This window comes from Triturus cristatus, chromosome 7 (assembly GCF_964204655.1).
Source record: "Triturus cristatus chromosome 7, aTriCri1.1, whole genome shotgun sequence".
NCBI classification, from domain to species: Eukaryota; Metazoa; Chordata; class Amphibia; order Caudata; family Salamandridae; genus Triturus; species Triturus cristatus.
This window is the reverse complement of record NC_140590.1, coordinates 127,483,937-127,502,479: the sequence shown is the minus strand read 5'-3', so window position 1 is coordinate 127,502,479 and position 18,543 is coordinate 127,483,937. Positions and strand designations below refer to the sequence as shown.

The following is an 18,543-nucleotide window of genomic DNA, read 5'->3' as shown; positions in this document are numbered from 1 at the left end:
AAACAAATTATTTGTGGGGTGTGCGCTTATGTATTACCTCTGAATATAAACCAGTTCAAGAAATCTTTGCAAAATAGGTCTTTCTTCAGTCTCTGTTGCCTATGTGAAGGGGTACTGGCCCTTCAGGATTGCCAACCTAGCATCAAGTACATCACTGTTGTTTCCAACAAAGCTGCTCACTGCTTGCCCAGGTTAAACCCAAAAGCGGAGGAGACTGGTGAGGACTCTGATGAGTGGTGGACTGACGACTCTGTTAGGGTTTGAAGTGTCACTGAAGGTTAATTTTACTGAAGAAGACAGGGTGGAACAGCTAAATAAAGATACTATTCTTACTGAGGTGTGTAAATTTATTAGTGAGAAGATTAATCGGGCTGTGGTGATTTTAAACAATTCTGGGCTGTCAAGCACAAATAGTAGATACAGAATGTTCTTTTATTCAAGGGAACAAGACTGGTTCCTTCACTGTACTTGAGATTAAGGCTGACTTTGGACATAATGGTCTTCAAGGTATGTGTTAGACAAAGGAAAGGTTAAGAAGCTGATACTGGTGACCTGGATTACATCTACTGGTGGAGAAGTTTTACAAGGCGTGTATTGATTGCAGTATATGTGAAAAAGTGAGGAAAGTGAGGACACCGCACATGGTTTGTCAAGAAGTCTCAAAGGAGCCTCTGAGGTGATTGGTTTTGGTGCTTTTGTCTAAAGGTGTCCTCCCTGTGTATATTTGGGTCCCGGAGAAGACGTCAGACATGAAGGCAGTCCTACGGCCGTCCATACTGACAACAGGGTGCTGTTGACCTCTATTGAAATGGGGTCTTTCCTTAACAGGAGAGGGATTTTGCACAATAGATGTGCACTGTACCATCCCGAAACAAATGGGTCTGTGGAGAGATTCAACAGCACCCTCAATGAATACAATAATTCATCCAGGAGTGTTGCAAAATATTGAACTATTAAGTTGAATAATAGAGTGGAAGAATACTGATGTACTCCACATGTTCCAAAATGTGTTACTCTTTTTTGTTTTGCAGGAGAAAATTGTGCACATTGGTGAATCCTTCTTGGGTCAGGAAGTACATTAATGGGGACCTTGGATGTTTTCATAGGGAGTTTTGAGAAGGAGGCTGTCCCCCAAAGAAAGAGAAAGGAATGGCATGACAAACAATGCTGTGAATAATGTCTGAGTGGAAGTGGCTGATGAGGTCGTAGTAAAGTCTCCCAGGGGGACTGCAAGGGACATCCCAATAAAGCAAACTTCTCATGGTGATCACATTTCTCAAAGTAGATGACTGCATAGGGAGTTTCAATCATATCTTTGTCTTCAAGAGATGGGGTTCTTTGCTCTGACTTGTGTTGTTTCTTATTCTGGCCATAATGCTTTCATTAGAAGACTGTTCTACACATTTGGAATCAAGTAAATTCTCATATGTTAATTGTTAGATGTGCTTATTCATGACTGCTTATAATGATGTAATTGATGTCATTCTTACTCATTCTCTCTGTATTCTTTTGCTCAATTTTATTTTAACCTTGTGTTGAACGTGTCTTTGTCTGTTCTCTGAGAAGGAAGGTGGTTTGGTATCTAGGGGTAGCAGTCCAGTCTTCTTCTTATCTCTCACCTAGAATAGCATTTTGGAATGTGTTTCTGTGTCCTGCCTGAATGTTCTTTAAGGAACAGATACACTGGCACTGACTTTTTTGTGTGCTGAGAGGTGGAGCCGCTAGTATTGAATAAGCCTCTTGAATGCAATAAGCCTAATATCCATTTACGCAGTACTGGATCTACGTGTTATCATGAGACATTACTACAGAAGGTTATAAGCGTGGCTAGCGTTGCATCAACTGAAGGGTAAAAGAATGACTTGATCCCAAGCAGGATATCAAGGTTGTTCCTGCACGACCGACATTATTGTAGCTCTTAGTATGCTGGACAAGAAAGCTATATTGACTGGGAAAAATATATATTACTGTTTGATTAGGTGATTGGGATCCGGCTCCGGAAAATATTGATGCTTATGGCCATTGGACTAGGCATTTTTACCATATTCAGGTCTTCCAATGCTATCCATGGTAAAAGTGAATCATGGGAGCCATAGCACCAGAACAAATAAGACAAGAACTCCAAACAGTCTAAAACGACCATGTGATGATTTAGACTTGGTTGATCTTACCACAAACCTCAGGGATTCTAAATGCTTCCTACCCAAATTTGGTATGGCCCAATTATCACTGATTTTCCCCTCATGGGCTAAACGACAAAGGAACTGCAAAGCATGCTGTCTGTCTCAGACCCGTACAATAATTCTACCGTCTTGACATTCAAATTAATAACATGAAAATAGTAAGAATTGGTCACTGTAGGGGTTGTATGTCAGAATATCTTGTAAAGACACATCAAATGACAAATATATTGTTCTAAACGTTGTTTAGAAAAATATCTCCAGATTGGAAGTAGTTTTTCTTTCTCTAACCCTAGAGGGATGACACATTTGTGGATGTTAATTAGGATACACTATCTACCTAGTGGTTAAATAAATGGAAAGCTACCTAACCAGGTGTAAAGATACAACTATCTGGGTGTTGGAAACTGTGACATGGGGCTCAGTTAGATTCACTATTGGCAAAGGTCCAGGCTTCTAATAATGGACTAAAAATGCTTCTCAAATAATTGGGAAACCATCATCTAACACACTTTTAAAGTTATTTTAGTATGCTATAATGAGACAAGTGTGGAAGGCGTTAAATGGGATACAGTGTAATGTGATCTGCAGGATGCTTAGTCTAAGAAAGTGAAATCCGCAGGCATTACTTAGCTTAGACTTGAAGTAGGTGAAGCAGCAACAGGAATTCTTGCTGATAAAAGCTCACTGCACTACTGTTCAAGAACAGAACATATCAGATCAGGGCTATTGCAGCCTATTCCAGAATATTTTAGTCAGGCTATCTTGTGACATAAATATTGTGTTCTAAATGTAGTTCACAAAAATGTTGTCACATTGGAGTAAAATATAAACCCATTTCACTATATTTGCTTTAAACGGTCTTTAGCACGCAATATTTAACCAGAAGACCCTGAGGGAAAAGATGAGAGTAGGTATTGGGGGAAAGTTAGACCTGGGATCTACTACCTATAACAACTGGTGGGTATGTATGATCTTGGTAGATCATGGGAGAACAACAGGGTATCTAGAATGGGTACAAAAGCATCTGTCTCAAAAGTTACAAAAAGGTACAGGTTTAAAGCTGCTCTTGCTAACCAAAGAGACCTAAAAGCACCCCTGGGCTTATTGGGTAAGTAAGAGCTAGAATGAATTTTGCTGAGTACATGCACCTGTTTGGTGGATTTAAACAGCAGTATCAATTGATAATCTTAAAACAAATACAATGGGAGTATGTTGGGTAATACACCTGTAGTACTTTCTAAGCAATGTAGTTCAACTTTATGAAATAGCCCTAAAACATCTAAAATGAGAAAAAAATGGGAATGTATAGGGACAATCATATACATAAGTATAAATAGAAAGGTTTGTGTCCTTTTAGCACTTTTCCTGAGAGGCATTTTTAAGGCATAGGCAAAGTGGGCATTTGCCCAGGGCTCCCACATTCCAAGGGGCTCACTGGGAGAGTCAACTTTCTCTTTATCTAGCTCACCGGGGTATATTTCCATATCTCAGCCTCTCTTCTCTCTGCCTACCCCTACCCCTGAGTCTCTCTCGCTTTTCCCAGTGGCATAATAAGGATTTTTGTGGGCCATGGAAAGACATATTTGAGCTGTTTTTGTGTGATCCCAGTTTCTGAAAGTTTACTTGGCATCATGCAGGCTTTAGTTAGCAAAAAATGGACAGTGAAAGTATGAACTGGGTTCCCCAAAATATGCCTTGCTTGGGCAAAAAATATTGTAGCACTTACCGCTCTTCTAAATCTTCATGAATTGTTCAGTACATGAACTGGTAATATGGATAAATTAATAACACTGTAAGATAGATTTGGAACATATTATTCACTCCAAATTTATTGATATTTTAACATTGCTTTTTTTGTACAGAATCTTGTATTCCTACAAAACAATCTGCATTTGTATGTGTTTTAAGGCATTGCTGTGATAGGTTCTTAGCTAAAATCAATACAAAGTAAGAAATTAAATGAGAAATTAAAATGACTGCACACTGCCTTGTACGTAGCCTGCAAGGCACTTGTACTGGTTGAGCGTAGCAAGATATTTAGAAGCACATCCATTTATGGGACTTTGCAACTGATCCACGAGACTCCGCAGTGGGCGTTATGTTGTGGATATTAGAACGAACAGCATATCCCACAACCCGTCATATGTGGGCAACAACCACAGCAGAAGCGGCAATCCAACATCGATGGTGAGCGTTTCTTACGTAGCAGAGCCGCTGTCTGTAAGAAAATGGGACAAAAAGTTAGGGTCTGGAATGCTAACAGCCATATTCACTCATTTTAAGGAAACCACAGTCCTTTAGGGAGAACAGGGGAACATTCCCATTCCTCTATTTTTTTTTTTTTTTTAAATGAAACTTGCATTCGATAAATCCACTCAACATTGTAAATATGGTATTTGAAAAGCCATGACTAGGGAGGACTAAGGAAGAGTGGGCCTGTGGGCCAGTGTTGTGTGGTGTCTCGAGTGTGATAAATGTTGACTAGGGAGGACTAATGAAGAGTGGGCCTGTGGGCCAGTGTTGTGTGGTGTCTCGAGTGTGATAAATGTTGACTAGGGAGGACTAATGATGAGTGGGCCTGTGGGCCAGTGTTGTGTGGTATCTAGAGTGTGAAGAATGTTGACTAGGGAGGACTTATGAAGAGTGGGCCTGTGGGCCAGTGTTGTGTGGTATCTAGAGTGTGAAGAATGCTGACTAGGGAGGACTAATGAAGAGTGGGCCTGTGGGCCAGTGTTGTGTGGTATCTAGAGTGTGATGAATGTTGACTAGGGAGGACTAATGAAGAGTGGGCCTGTGGGCCAGTGTTGTGTGGTGTCTCGAGTGTGATGAAACCTGACTAGTGAGGACTAATGAAGAGTGGGCCTGTGGGCCAGTGTTGTGTGGTATCTAGAGTGTGATGAAACTTGACTAGTGAGGACTAATGAAGAGTGGGCCTGTGGGCCAGTGTTGTGTGGTATCTAGAGTGTGAAGAATGCTGACTAGGGAGGACTAATGAAGAGTGGGCCTGTGGGCCAGTGTTGTGTGGTGTCTCGAGTGTGATGAAACTTGACTAGTGAGGACTAATGAAGAGTGGGCCTGTGGGCCAGTGTTGTGTGTTATCTAGAGTGTGATGAAACTTGACTAGTGAGGACTAATGAAGAGTGGGCCTGTGGGCCAGTGTTGTGTGGTATCTAGAGTGTGAAGAATGCTGACTAGGGAGGACTAATGAAGAGTGGGCCTGTGGGCCAGTGTTGTGTGGTGTCTCGAGTGTGATGAAACTTGACTAGTGAGGACTAATGAAGAGTGGGCCTGTGGGCCAGTGGGTGTTTAGATTCCTTTCCTCTATTTATTTATTTTTTAAATGAAACTTGCATTCGATAAATCCACTCAACATTGTAAATATGGTATTTGAAAAGCCATGACTAGGGAGGACTAATGAAGAGTGGGCCTGTGGGCCAGTGTTGTGTGGTGTCTCGAGTGTGATAAATGTTGACTAGGGAGGACTAATGAAGAGTGGGCCTGTGGGCCAGTGTTGTGTGGTGTCTCGAGTGTGATAAATGTTGACTAGGGAGGACTAATGAAGAGTGGGCCTGTGGGCCAGTGTTCTGTGGTATCTAGAGTGTGAAGAATGTTGACTAGGGAGGACTTATGAAGAGTGGGCCTGTGGGCCAGTGTTGTGTGGTATCTAGAGTGTGAAGAATGCTGACTAGGGAGGACTAATGAAGAGTGGGCCTGTGGGCCAGTGTTGTGTGGTATCTAGAGTGTGATGAATGTTGACTAGGGAGGACTAATGAAGAGTGGGCCTGTGGGCCAATGTTGTGTGGTGTCTCGAGTGTGATGAAACTTGACTAGTGAGGACTAATGAAGAGTGGGCCTGTGGGCCAGTGTTGTGTGGTATCTAGAGTGTGATAAATGTTGACTAGAGAGAACTAATGAAGAGTGGGCCTGTGGGCCAGTATTGTGTGGTATCTAGAGTGTGATGAATGTTGACTAGGGAGGACTAATGAAGAGTGGGCCTGTGGGCCAGTGTTGTGTGGTGTCTCGAGTGTGATGAAACTTGACTAGAGAGGACTAATGAAGAGTGGGCCTGTGGGCCAGTGTTGTGTGGTGTCTCGAGTGTGATGAAACTTGACTAGAGAGGACTAATGAAGAGTGGGTCCGTGGGCCAGTGTTGTGTGGTGTCTCGAGTGTGATGAAACTTGACTAGAGAGGACTAATGAAGAGTGGGCCTGTGGGCCAGTGGGTGTTTAGATAGAATATCAGAAACAAAAATATTGTTGGACAAAATACTGGGTCAAGAATGTTGAGGAAAAAAATATTGTGAAGGCAAGTTTCTATAGCTAAGCAAAGTTTTACTATATTTAACTCCACATATATGTATCATGGTGATATATATCTTCAAGGTACATAGATGTGGAGTTAAGAATATTACATCTATACACACCTATTTGCACTTACCTTCTCAATATTTTGGTGTTTGATATTTTTCACATGACATTTTGTCCACATGATATTGTTGGTTCTGGTATTCTGTCAGTGATCCAGGCCAGCGTTGTGCGGTGAATGGACTAATGGCATGGGGTTTGAGTCAATGGAGTGAAGTGAGCTGTGTCTAGAGTGTAATAATGAAGTGAGGGGCTGTGACCAATAGAGTCCGGTGTCTAGGGTGTGACATGAAACTTAAAGGGTGGAATAATGAAGTGTTGGTCTGTGGATCAGTAGAGTATGGTGTGTAGGGTGTGATGAGAAATAAGTAAGGTGTAATAATGAACTGTGAGGATTTGGGGCTGTGGGTCAGTGGTGGTTGTGTCTAGAATGTGATGACCAGGGTGAACCTAAAAAGGCTGGGAGGTAGTGGCTCCCTTCTTGCTGCTCTTCCACATCTAAGTTTTCTACAGTTGAATTCTTGGAGAAGGAGATATTAGGACCAGAAAAACTATTTCTGCCCAGAACGTACATTTAATAATTGTTTTCTTTGTTTTCAGAGAGCAACAATTCCATACCAGCCGATTTAAGGCTTATTAAAAAACACAATCACAAACACAATGTTAATAAAAACAAAATCTGCACTTGTATGATGATGAAATCTGAAATAAATCTGAAAACTTGACGACTTTGACATGAAAACTCTAAGCAAGGTCACAATGTCCACGGCTGCCACTAGAACCCTCCCTAGCCACCGATTCTGAGCTCAAAGCGAATCATCATTTAGGAGGTAAACGTCCAGCAGATACTTGATGCTGATGCTGGCCCTTGGGGAGTGTCAGTGGTCAGCGACTCCTCCATCACCACCAAGAGCCTTTTTCAGATGACCATTGATCATGCCTATCATGCTCTGGGTACCAGACCTATGATTTGGCAAGACCCCTTCCCTGACAGCCTCCTGGGCCCAACCTCTGAATTTGCCAAGTAGAATCATTAACTGCCTCTAGAGCTATTACCAAAACAAATATATTTTTCATGTAGCCCAACTATTTTATATGTGACTGCAGGAGAGGTCCAGGTGCCACCTGTCTAGTTTGTTCAATGCAGTATAAGAGAACAGCCATCTATGCTTTGATTCTTACCGTTTTTTGTAGCTCTACCTCATTTCTACTGTGGCCTGAGGTCTATGAAAACATGATCCAGCTGCAATGGCTTTAAAAATGTGGCATCTGTTACTTGTTTTTACAGTAGCTCCTCGGTTATGGGTCTCCCTGACCCTTTCAGTCCAGCCTGCTGCTTCCCAGCCAGGTGTGAAGGTTGGAGACAGATATATTATCCAACTCACTTCTTTCTCATCTGGTCTGGCAGTCTATGGGTCTGTTTTGGAATAAATTTGTTACTTCGTAATACATTTGGAACTCAGATTTGGAAAATGCATTCCACAGCAAATGCACGTCCAACGTTTGATTTAGTCTGATAAACGCAAATCTGTAACCAGATTTGAGCTATATATTTTATCTTTAGACTTTTGAATTCTAGGCTATTGGGTGCTTAATCCAGCTGTTGTTGGCTTATTGGATCCATTCATTGGCTAAGGTAATTTCACCGCTACCTCCCACCTGTGCGTGGAGAGAATATTTAATATCACACCTATGCCAAAACAGCCAGAAAGAGGGAAGGACATCTCCTTTGGGCACATTTGTGAAGAATAGTTCAAAGCACACCTGGAAGAAGGACACGACCAGATGCCCAGACGGCAGCACTGAGGGTCTGGAGCTCCACCCAGCACATTTCCTCCTTAGCTTCAGAAAGGAGCTGAATCAGTTTCACTTCCAGGAGCGCCTTCACCAGAAACAATTATTCTTTGATTGCTTAGATCTATCCCCTGGATACTAACGTAGACAACTCTCCCATTTATATTCAAGTCTTCTTTGCCCTCATTTTGCTCACGAGGCATCAGACCTACACTTATTTCTCTTCATTCCCATTCAGATTTTAAAATTACACAGATGACGTTTCCAAGGAACAAACCATCGCTCAGTCTCTGGTCCTGTCCAGACTAGAAGGTGCGTATGCATTGCCAACTGCTTTATGCCCCTCCTAAATCTTTTCTGCACACGGCTGCTGGCTTCACCTCTGGTTCCCAAACATCTTGGGACATCAGCCCCAGTTTGATTAATCATCGCTGGTCACCTCTTCCCACCTGTATTACATTGGGGATGCGAGGCACAGCTGCTAGGTCCCCAAGACCGCTGGCCGTCCAGCTTTCTAGCCAAGAAGCTCAACTGTTACTGTTCATCCTGGACCCCCAGAAGCAAGGACATTCTGTCCCTGAGAAGCCAAGTGTCAGGTCCAGCTCCCAAGGCCCCTGTGGTGGGAAAGATGACCCTAACATACTGCGCATGTTTGCTTCTTGCAGGGCTGTGAGTAAATATTGGTTGCAAATATTCAATAAGTTGGGCCTTGAATGGAGTAAATATTCGGCCAAGTTCATTGATGATTATATATGGTCGCAAGGCCGATGTTGATGACATCTGTCATTTGGATGACTTTGTGTAGAATGGATGGGCCCCAAACCCCTTCCTTTCAGCACTGGGTGAAGCGCTGCCAATCTCGCTTTCGCACAAGAGAATACTTTCTTCCAATGTAAAAGGAGGAGCGCAAAGCAAGGAGAGCAAAAAATGTGGGGTCCACTTGGCAACCGGATGGATGGACACAATGAGCCAAATATTATGCCCTACAATCTTTCTGGAGACGATCAATAACATCTGCTATCCAAATAGCATATTGACAATGATGTAATTGGAAGTAACATTAATATGATGAGCTATGATTGATATGATACTGCTTTGCAGAGGTATTTTCTGTAAATTCATTATAAATTAACATGAAAGGTGCTGTTCTGACATTTGATAAAACTATGTGTATGGATATGAACTCTATTTAGGTAGTATCCATAATAATCATTAGAATTGTGTTACTAATGCGCATCTCCTTTCTATCGACTATTATACCTGTAATTAATGTATTTGTTGTCCCAGCTACAAATTAAATAAAAACAAAAGTTAAATGTTTTGCAAAACTGCCCACTCCAGGGATACGTCTTCTACAGCAGAAATGTCTTTGGGTTCAAAATGGATTATTCCAGAGTTGAATCTCTGAGAAGTCCTGTAATCTATTTACACCCTCTCGTATATTCTATTGAGGACTTGTTCTTTTGTCCTCGTTTCTTGGTTTTAGTATTATATTCTCTTTTACTGTAGGGTTTGTTATGCAGAGCAGCCTCCACAGGTTTCAAAGACCTCTCTCTGGTGATGCTCGACCTGTATCTTTCATTACACCCTAGGTAGGACATTCATCTGGTGCCTTCCAGATCCCCTGGTCCTGAGTGCTGCACACTTATTAGAACCATTATGCGTAAACCTGAGGGGTTTATCTTAATTATTCTAGCCTGAGTTTGTTGCACTGTTGTGTCGGTCTTCTTGACGGTTGTGCGCTTCTGCTCTTGGCCTGGTTATGCCTTCTTACCTCTGGCCTCTGGTTGTGGGTCATCGCCAGGCAGCCTGTATGTGGCCATTTTACCATCCCTGCCAGTTTGTGGAGATGGGGTGGTGAGTTTGGTTACTATCTTATTGGTAGTGTGTGTGGTGTGGCAGTCATTGCTTTTCGTCCCCTGGCAGGAATCGCTCTGATCTCTGCTTTTGAGTTGGATCCACGACTTTCTCTTCGTGGCAGGGAGTGGTTAGTTCAGGGTCCCTAGGTCATTGATACCACCCAGAGAGTCAAATGTGGCACGGTAAGTGTAGGTTGGTGTGTTGTCCTGGTTCTCCTCTCTTGTGCTCCAACCTTACTGTGTAATCTAATTGCATTATCTGGTTTGGGAGAGAATGGCTGGAGGTGGACCGTGCTGTGGCATGAGGTTCGATAACGCGTAGAGATGGTGCTGTAACATAAGGTTCAATAACGCGTAGAGATGGTGCTGTAACATAAGGTTCAATAACGCGTAGAGTTGGTGCTGTAACATAAGGTTCGGTATTGTGTGAAAGTGTACAGGTGCTGAAGTAAATTGTGCGCTGCAGCATGGTGCATATTGTGTTGGCAGGTGTGGTGTTGTGTAATCTGCCGTGATCCAGTGTAAGATGTACCAGAGATAGTTATTGTTAAGTCAGTCACAGAACTGTAGCATGGTAGTTGATAGTGTGGTGTAATGTGGTATGCCATGCTGCAGCCAAATGCAGCGTTGTGCTGTTATCAGGTGCCAAGAGGGCATTGTTGTTGTTGTGTTTTGATAGATGTTCTTAGAAGAAAGGGTGTTATGGCACCAGGAAGGGGTGCTTTTTGTTTGTGATGTACTGAGATGTGTTACCGCATTCTGTGGTGTGCTGTAGCATGAGATGTGTGAAGTTGTTCGGATGAAGTATGGTGTGTTGCAGTTCATTAAATGTTATGGCTATGTACATTCATGATTGGATGCTTAGTAACACACTGAGCAGTTGTAGTAAACAAACCAGTCCTGCTTTCTGTTGTGTGGTGAGTATCTTGTGATGTGGTGGGAGGTGGCGTTTGGTGGAGTCTTTGATGAATGCCATGATGGGTTTGACGTGACGTTGGCTGCTGTGAGATGATGTTGAGAGGCATGGTGTGATTCTGTGTGCCAGTAGGTGTCTTGATAATGAATGAAGGCGGGTTGTGTATGGTGCGGTGTGTTGTCACGTGCAGCGACGTGGAAGCTGCGATACGTGATGGAAAGGGACAGAGCCGTGCCGCCGAGAATCTGTGCCTTTGAAAAGGAAGAAAATGCAATTGACATCTCTGTAATTTCATTACACAGTTAATCGATTTAAAAATAAATCGATTACACAGATTGAAACTGCAGTTTAATTCTGAGCTTCTGAAAAAATAATTGCTGAGGGAATACATTTATTTAATTCACAACTATAATCCGAGTCAAGAAAAGAAAAAGTTGTGATCAATATCAATTTGCATCGATTACCCACCATTTTGTGGATGGGTGCATGTAACTTTTTTTTAGTTACCTGATTTAATATGATGTTTTGTTTCTTTCTGGCATGAACTAATCTGTGTTTCATTGCAGCATCTTTGCCACCTTCATTGGTATGAATACCTTCTTCCCATCAGCGATGGATTAGGACAGAAAATTGGCCCAGACATAAAATATGGCAAAAGTAGTGGGCGCCGCATGACTGCGAGCTCCATTACAGGCTTCGTGGAAATTCAACCCTAAATGAGTGGTAATTAATATTCATATATATCACAATATACATAGTATATAGGATTATTTAAGAAATTTAACAAGGGTCCTGATTGTCCCCAGAAAAATGACAGCAAGAATTGTGAATACCGCCCGATTTCCATGGCAATTCCCATGTTTGGCCTTTATCAACAAGGAAGGTGCAGGTGGAAGGGCCTAGGGAGCAGGGTCGGTAGTCCCGCCTCTCCTGGAATCCCCAGTACAGCTGGAAACTCTATTGTCATCTACACTGGGAATTACAAAAACTCTTATGATAGAAGATTTACATGTAGCAAAAAACAATCTTGCTGAAACTGGTTCTTCTGACGACACATTTTCATCAAACCGGCTTCCATGAAAGTTTCACCCTGAAAGGTATTCACCAGGTTAACAAATACGACCTGCTGAATGTTTTTCACAGCCCAAAAAAACTTATCTGCAGATTCTCTTTCTTGTTTAATTTCCCCCCGACCATTCTAAATCTTTCAATGGTTTCTTCCCTCCCTACAACACCTTCACTCCTCTCTCCCTCACTTCACTCTAGCTTTTTTTCTTTAGCTTCTTTACCTTATTATGGACCTCACCATCTTTTCTTCTTTTTCCCAGTTTATATTCCCTGCCATTTCCCCTCCACCACTTCTCCCCACCCACTCATATCTTGCCTCTTCTCCCACCCCATCTTGGTTTGTACTCCATTTCTTTTTTCATGTGATCATCTTTTTCTTCTTCTCCTATCTGTCTCATCTTCATTTTTCCACCCGGTCTCATTAGGCGTAGAGGAAGGACTATCACAACCCTTTTTTGTTCATTTCTCTATTACTACCCTTTTAAAAAACATTTTAATAAAGTATGCTAAAATTTCCTATAATTTTACTAATTGTAAGACTTTTTGGGTTTTTCAAGTATATCGGAAAAATAATTCAAACCCGGTTCCGGTATATTTCTTCCCACAAAAATCATCAGATTTTCTTAGAATTTGTCATTTTTAATTTTCTCAATTCTCCAAAATGGAGTTCGTCACCCTGATTTCATCAGAATAGGGGTCCCCATTTTAGAAAATCGACAAACTGATAGACATTCTGGATAAGTGTGGTGGAAGGTGTGCAGGATAGGTGTGCACTTTTAGAATGAGTGTAAAATGCTGGTCAGATCCCCCAAATGAGAGCCACTTTTAGTATGAGTGCGAAATGCTGGTTGGCCCCTCCACATGGGGTCTGTCTTTTTTCTTTTTTCAGAGTTTTATATAGCGCAAACTCGACCCAAAGGTATCAGAATGCTTTACATGAGCACCAGTTGCGTTACAGATGGACACGTTCAATGTGTTAGGCATGGAGAGATTACGTGATTTGCCTTGCATCACAGGATGTTGTGCATCCCTGCCGGGCCCGAGACTCGAATACCGGTTTTCCATCTTCGAGTTTGACTGCTCTAGCTTTTAGGCCACATCCTCCCCCCTGAGGAGTGTGAAATGGTGGTCAGATCTTCCAACCGAGGGTCACTTTTAGTACACATGTGAAATGCTGGTCGGAGTGGGTAGTGGTGGAATGACCCTCCAAACATGCTCTGAGCAGTATTTTGGTCTTATGTTTTGTATGGACACATCTAGCTCGTCTAATGAGTCTATCAGCCGCAGGCTGCTTCCTGGCTCCTAGGCTGAATGGATGAGAGGAGGATCAGAAGGGATAAAGGCGACTACAGGGGCTCTGATGTGAACTCCTGGAGTACAGATGTTCTGCTTTAATAGTGCAGCAAATGCAGTTGCACCAGGACTTAGGTGACCTAGAGCAACTGCACCTGTTGCATTATTGATGGAGACACACCTGAATTCCTCTCACAATCTCCCCTTCACTCGCTCACTAACTCGCTCACTCACTCACTCTATCTCTTTCATTCTCATTGACACTCTCAAATCCATTAAACTAACACACTGTTACTCAGTCTCATTCTCTCGCAATCACTCACAAACACACATTCGCTCACACATACACAGAGAAACTGATGTTTTGTTACTTACCTTTCTTCTTCCTTTGCTGACAACTTAGAGACTTTTTTGAACATAAAGAGCCCCTCATAAATTGAAACCATCTGTTAAACTGATATATGAAGTACTAGCAAATTGTGTAGAGGTGTACAAGTGTTATTGCCTCTTAGTACTGCTCAGTAGGGCTACTTTAAACAAATGGAATGCTCATAGTAAATAGGAGTAAGCATCCATAGGCATTTTTAGGGGAATAAGGAATGGATAATATGTTCCTTGTTCATTTGTTAATTGTATTCTTCTTTTAGTTTGATTTATGTTTATTAAACTATATGTACAATTGAATAATTGACATTTCATGTGTATATAAAAAGATGTGTTAAATGAAGCTGTGTCCAGACAATGATATTAATGTATGATTAATTCAAAAAGTAAGTAATTTATCTTGAAGGAATAATTTATGGTATCCTTCACATTTTGTGAAAAAAGTATATGATCTGTTCCATCGCATCACTGTGTTTTGGTTATTATTATATTACCCAGATGCGGTTGGAGTATTGGGTGACCCCTGTCTATATACTGTGAACTCAAGAGGCTCCAAGCAGCAGCAGAGTGTGAATCTGGTGCAGGGCATGAGAACCAACCAGCCATGATTCCTGACGAGGAGCGCGAGAGAGCGGCAGGGCCAGGTTTCAGCGGAAGACCCACCCTAAGTCCTCTCCCAGCTTCTTGACGGAACGGAAGCACCGCCCTATCAGAAGCTGGGACAGGGCTGGGGATGCGGCTCCTGCTGCTCTGCGTGGCTTCTCATCGGCCTCAGGGATGCACTGATGTGTGCCCCGACATCCCTAATGTAGCCGATATCCTGTGCTGCCTGAGGCGTGCACAGTATGTCTGCTAAATAAAAAGGGGTGTGCTTGTGTTTCTGGGTTGTAGTTGAGCGATGCCGCTCACATGAGCAATCCAGGCATGGTTGCTCAGACCCCATCAGCGTCTTCATCCTCCTGTCACCAGGAGCCTGGTGAGGAGGCCAAGAGGGCTGGCCTGCACACTGCAGAGTTCTTGTAAACCCAAATTTGTGTTTGTATCAACACTGCTGAATTAAAATACTACAAGCGAAATAATTTAATTTATCAGTGGCTTCTTGGTTTCAGGGGGCAGGGCTATACCCTGGCGCCCCTGTGAAGGAGCCGCCACCGACCACTAGATGTAAGTAAAAAAAAAGCTGACAACATCTGGATATAGAGTCTGAAACTAGGAAATCCAACAGATGAGATACGGAAGCGCTTTTTCTCCCACCATTACACAGAAGTGCTTGCTTCTCCGCGTGCTATCAGAGCGCGCAGCGCTGGGATGGGATTTTGACGCGTCTACACACTGTAATGTTCCTGCCTACTTACCTGGGCCCGTTACTAATGCACCACCACTAATATGATATGATTACTATGATAATGACCATCTTGATTAACATATCATTTACATAATAATCACTTAGATTGCATTAGACGGGTTTCCGCTTAGTAACTGGAACTGTTAAGGCTTAATTGGCTGAGAGAGGCGGAGGAGGGCGCGGGCGTAACTCGCCCTAACATTTGGAGGGGTGGGGGTGGGGGGCGACAAATGTCAACAGGACCTGCCGCAATTAGCCCCTTTATGAACAAATTGCTATTTCCTAACGGGTAGAGATACAAACACTATCTGTTAAATAACATTTAAATAGTTAAGTAAACTTCAATTATAGTTATTCAAGGTAAAGTATAATGGGTCTGATTACAAGCAGACTCTGTCAAATCCGACGCCGAGGAGTTTCACATGGATCGGGTGCGATAATTAACGCCTATTTCTATTTTTTCGAGAATGCGATGCAGATTCCCGCTCTTGTCATACCAATGTCTGATTATCCCAGTAAATACTGGACCTTTTTTACCCGCTACATTCCGGCAGGTTTGACCTACTGAAAGGGCAGCAGAGGGTGCCAGCTCACCCTCACCCAGTAAATAAAGGATGCAATAAGCGTCGTTCATGCAGAGACACCTATTTCAAGGAAAACTCCCCTAGCCAAGCATCGAATCCTCTTTTTTGATTTCCAGAAAGCCTGAACTCCTGAAATGTAATGAAAGGTGCAAACTTTATCAAACTGGGCAATTAGCAGGGGCATATTATCAAGAAACGGCATTACAATTATGGCCGCTTTAGCAGCAGAAAACTGCCGCTAAAGCGGCGATAATGGGCTTGATAATATGCCCTTGAGAATTCCAGTAGAAGCCCATGTTCTGGTGTGAACCTGGGCTTCTATTGGAATTCTCTGCGGCATATTATCAAGCTCATTATCGCCGTTTTAGCGGCAGTTTTCTGCCTCTAAAGCGGCGATAATTGTAACGCTGTGCTTGATAATATACCCCTAAGAAGTGAATAGACATTGCACCTCTTATGATTCATGCAGACATACCGGATGACTTTCTGCACAAGGTAAAGTCACCCGCCATCACAGTGACATGTTCCATCTGGTCCCACCAGGTGGAAAATGTCTCTTGAAAAGATATAAGTATTCGAATACACAAGGAAAAAGATCTAGGGGCATATCTACAAGGCGGCGATATAAAATTATCACCGCTTTTGCGGCCGTTTTCGGCCGAAAAGCGGCGATAATTTTATCGCTATATCAGCAAGGTCACGCTAACGCGTGAAACCTTGCCTTAGCGCCTGAATTTCTAACGCCCAGCTTTGCATCTCTAATGAGATGCAAAGTGGGCGTTCCTCCCCAGGATATCAGGAGAAATGTCGCTAAGCTACATTTCTCTTATTATCAAGCCTCACGCAAAGCAGCATAGCGACAAGAAAAGTAGCGATAACCTCTGTTATCGCTACTTTCCTTACGCCTGCTTTGAAACTGACTTAGCCATGATATCCTATGGAAGGTGGATATCATGGCTAAGTATGTGAGGCCCTATCAGCAAGCTATCGACAAACTTCATGGGATTATCGCTGGGTTTCCAGCGATAATCTCACATTTGGCAGTTGGCGCTAGGATTTTTATCGCTTTTGAGATAAGCCTTGCTAATAACACGCTATCTCAGCAATAAAAATCCACGCTAGCCGGCGATAATAATCCTAGCGCTAAGTGCGCTTAGCGATAATTATCGCCGGTTGCTGATATGCCCCCTAGTAACTCCTCTACTGCATGTTATTCCGCATTTCTGGGATATTAATTCATAATTAGGGCTCAGGGGGGCATATTATCAACAAACGGCGTTAAAAGTATCGCCGCTTTAGCGGCAGAAAACTGCCGCAAAAGCGGCGATAATGGGCTTGATAATATGCCCTTGAAAATTCCCATAGAAGCCCATGTTCTGGTGTCAACATGGGCTTCTATGGTAATTTTCTTCGGCATATTATCAAGCCCATTATCGCTGCATTGGCGGCAGTTTTCTGTAGCTAAAGTGGCGATAATTTTAATGCAGTGCTTGATAATATGCCCCTTAGTTTTATGATATGTATTTTTTTTAACATTTCCGTCTGTATTTACCTATATTTATTTTTTGGCCATGCTATTGGTATTAATCCATAATTATTTTGTGCTTTGAGAATACATGGAGCCATAAAACCGTACATTCCCACATTTATTTAACTGGTAAAAATGCACTCAAACTTTGAAGGCTGTCGCGTTTTAGCAAATTAAGTAATAGCAAAAGAGTACACCCACAGGTAAATATCAGCATTATGCTACAAATACCTGTTAATGCATGTCTGTATGTACACAACCTGTTTTTTAACTCCCCGTGCTGACTGTCTGCACGGATACTGTCCTGGAATTTACAAAAGACAGCATGGAGAGTCAGTCACAAGAAATTTTCAGTATTTTTCCACTTTTGAAAATAAATACAGACAGGTAACATTGTTTTCTGTCTATATGTATCTGTAAAGATCAGTAAAAACAGAAAACTGGAAGCCTTAGTTGAAGATACTGGCCTTATTCATTAATTCTGGTCCAAGTATTTCTACCTATGAATCTCCGCCGACTCATGATGGTGGACTTAGCGCCTCATTTAGAAGTTCGAGGGAACTGTAAATCTTCGAATTTTAGAGGAAATTCTAAACGCAGAGAACAATCTAAAACCTGAATTTTCTCCTCAACGCTATCCTTATGGTCGAAGAAATTCGCCCACATATTTAAGTTACCTCCAGAAATTTGAGGATTGTCTCTTCCCTCCAAACTCTAAATGAGGCCTTTAGTCTTGAAACTCAAGATTGTCACAAATAACTTGTGATTTTCCATCACCAATACACAACAATCATGCAGGGCCTGATCAACATGTGGGGGGAAAGAGGGTCGGGGGCTTTATATATCCCCTTTAGTGTGGTGATTGGCGATGGGTGTCTGGAAGTTTTACCAAGCTAGAAAAACTCAGGATGGAAATGGCTCTGAAAGGTGACGCTAAACTAGAGCTTAGCAGCTCGGCTTCTGGTAGCGGGCCTAGCGCAAGGCTTAGCCCCAAACACCATTTGAATCCGTTATACAGTCAGGACAATGTAATGCTCCACAGAAAATAATGTAAACCAGACTTAGATCCATTTGAAGAATCAATAATTAATTATCTACAGTAAATGTGGCTTTCGAAAAGAGCAGAATCTGTTGAAATTACACAACAGCAGAGAAAGACAATAGGATGGATGCAATACAAAAACTTGAAAATGTTTAAAAATCAAAGTGGTAATGACAGATGCTT

At 42.4% G+C, this 18,543-nt stretch overlaps 1 protein-coding gene across 1 annotated transcript in view; it reads right to left on the bottom strand.

The window, feature by feature from the left end:
* Window positions 1-3,983: 3,983 nt before the first annotated feature.
* LOC146809016 (uncharacterized) overlaps window positions 3,984-18,543 on the bottom strand; it is a 37,762-nt gene continuing 23,202 nt past the window's right edge. The window contains exon 4 of the mRNA XM_085614279.1: window positions 3,984-4,401. Within this exon, the coding sequence (XP_085470405.1) occupies window positions 4,294-4,401 (108 nt within the window). The 3' untranslated portion in view covers window positions 3,984-4,293. The remainder of the gene's footprint in view (window positions 4,402-18,543) is intronic.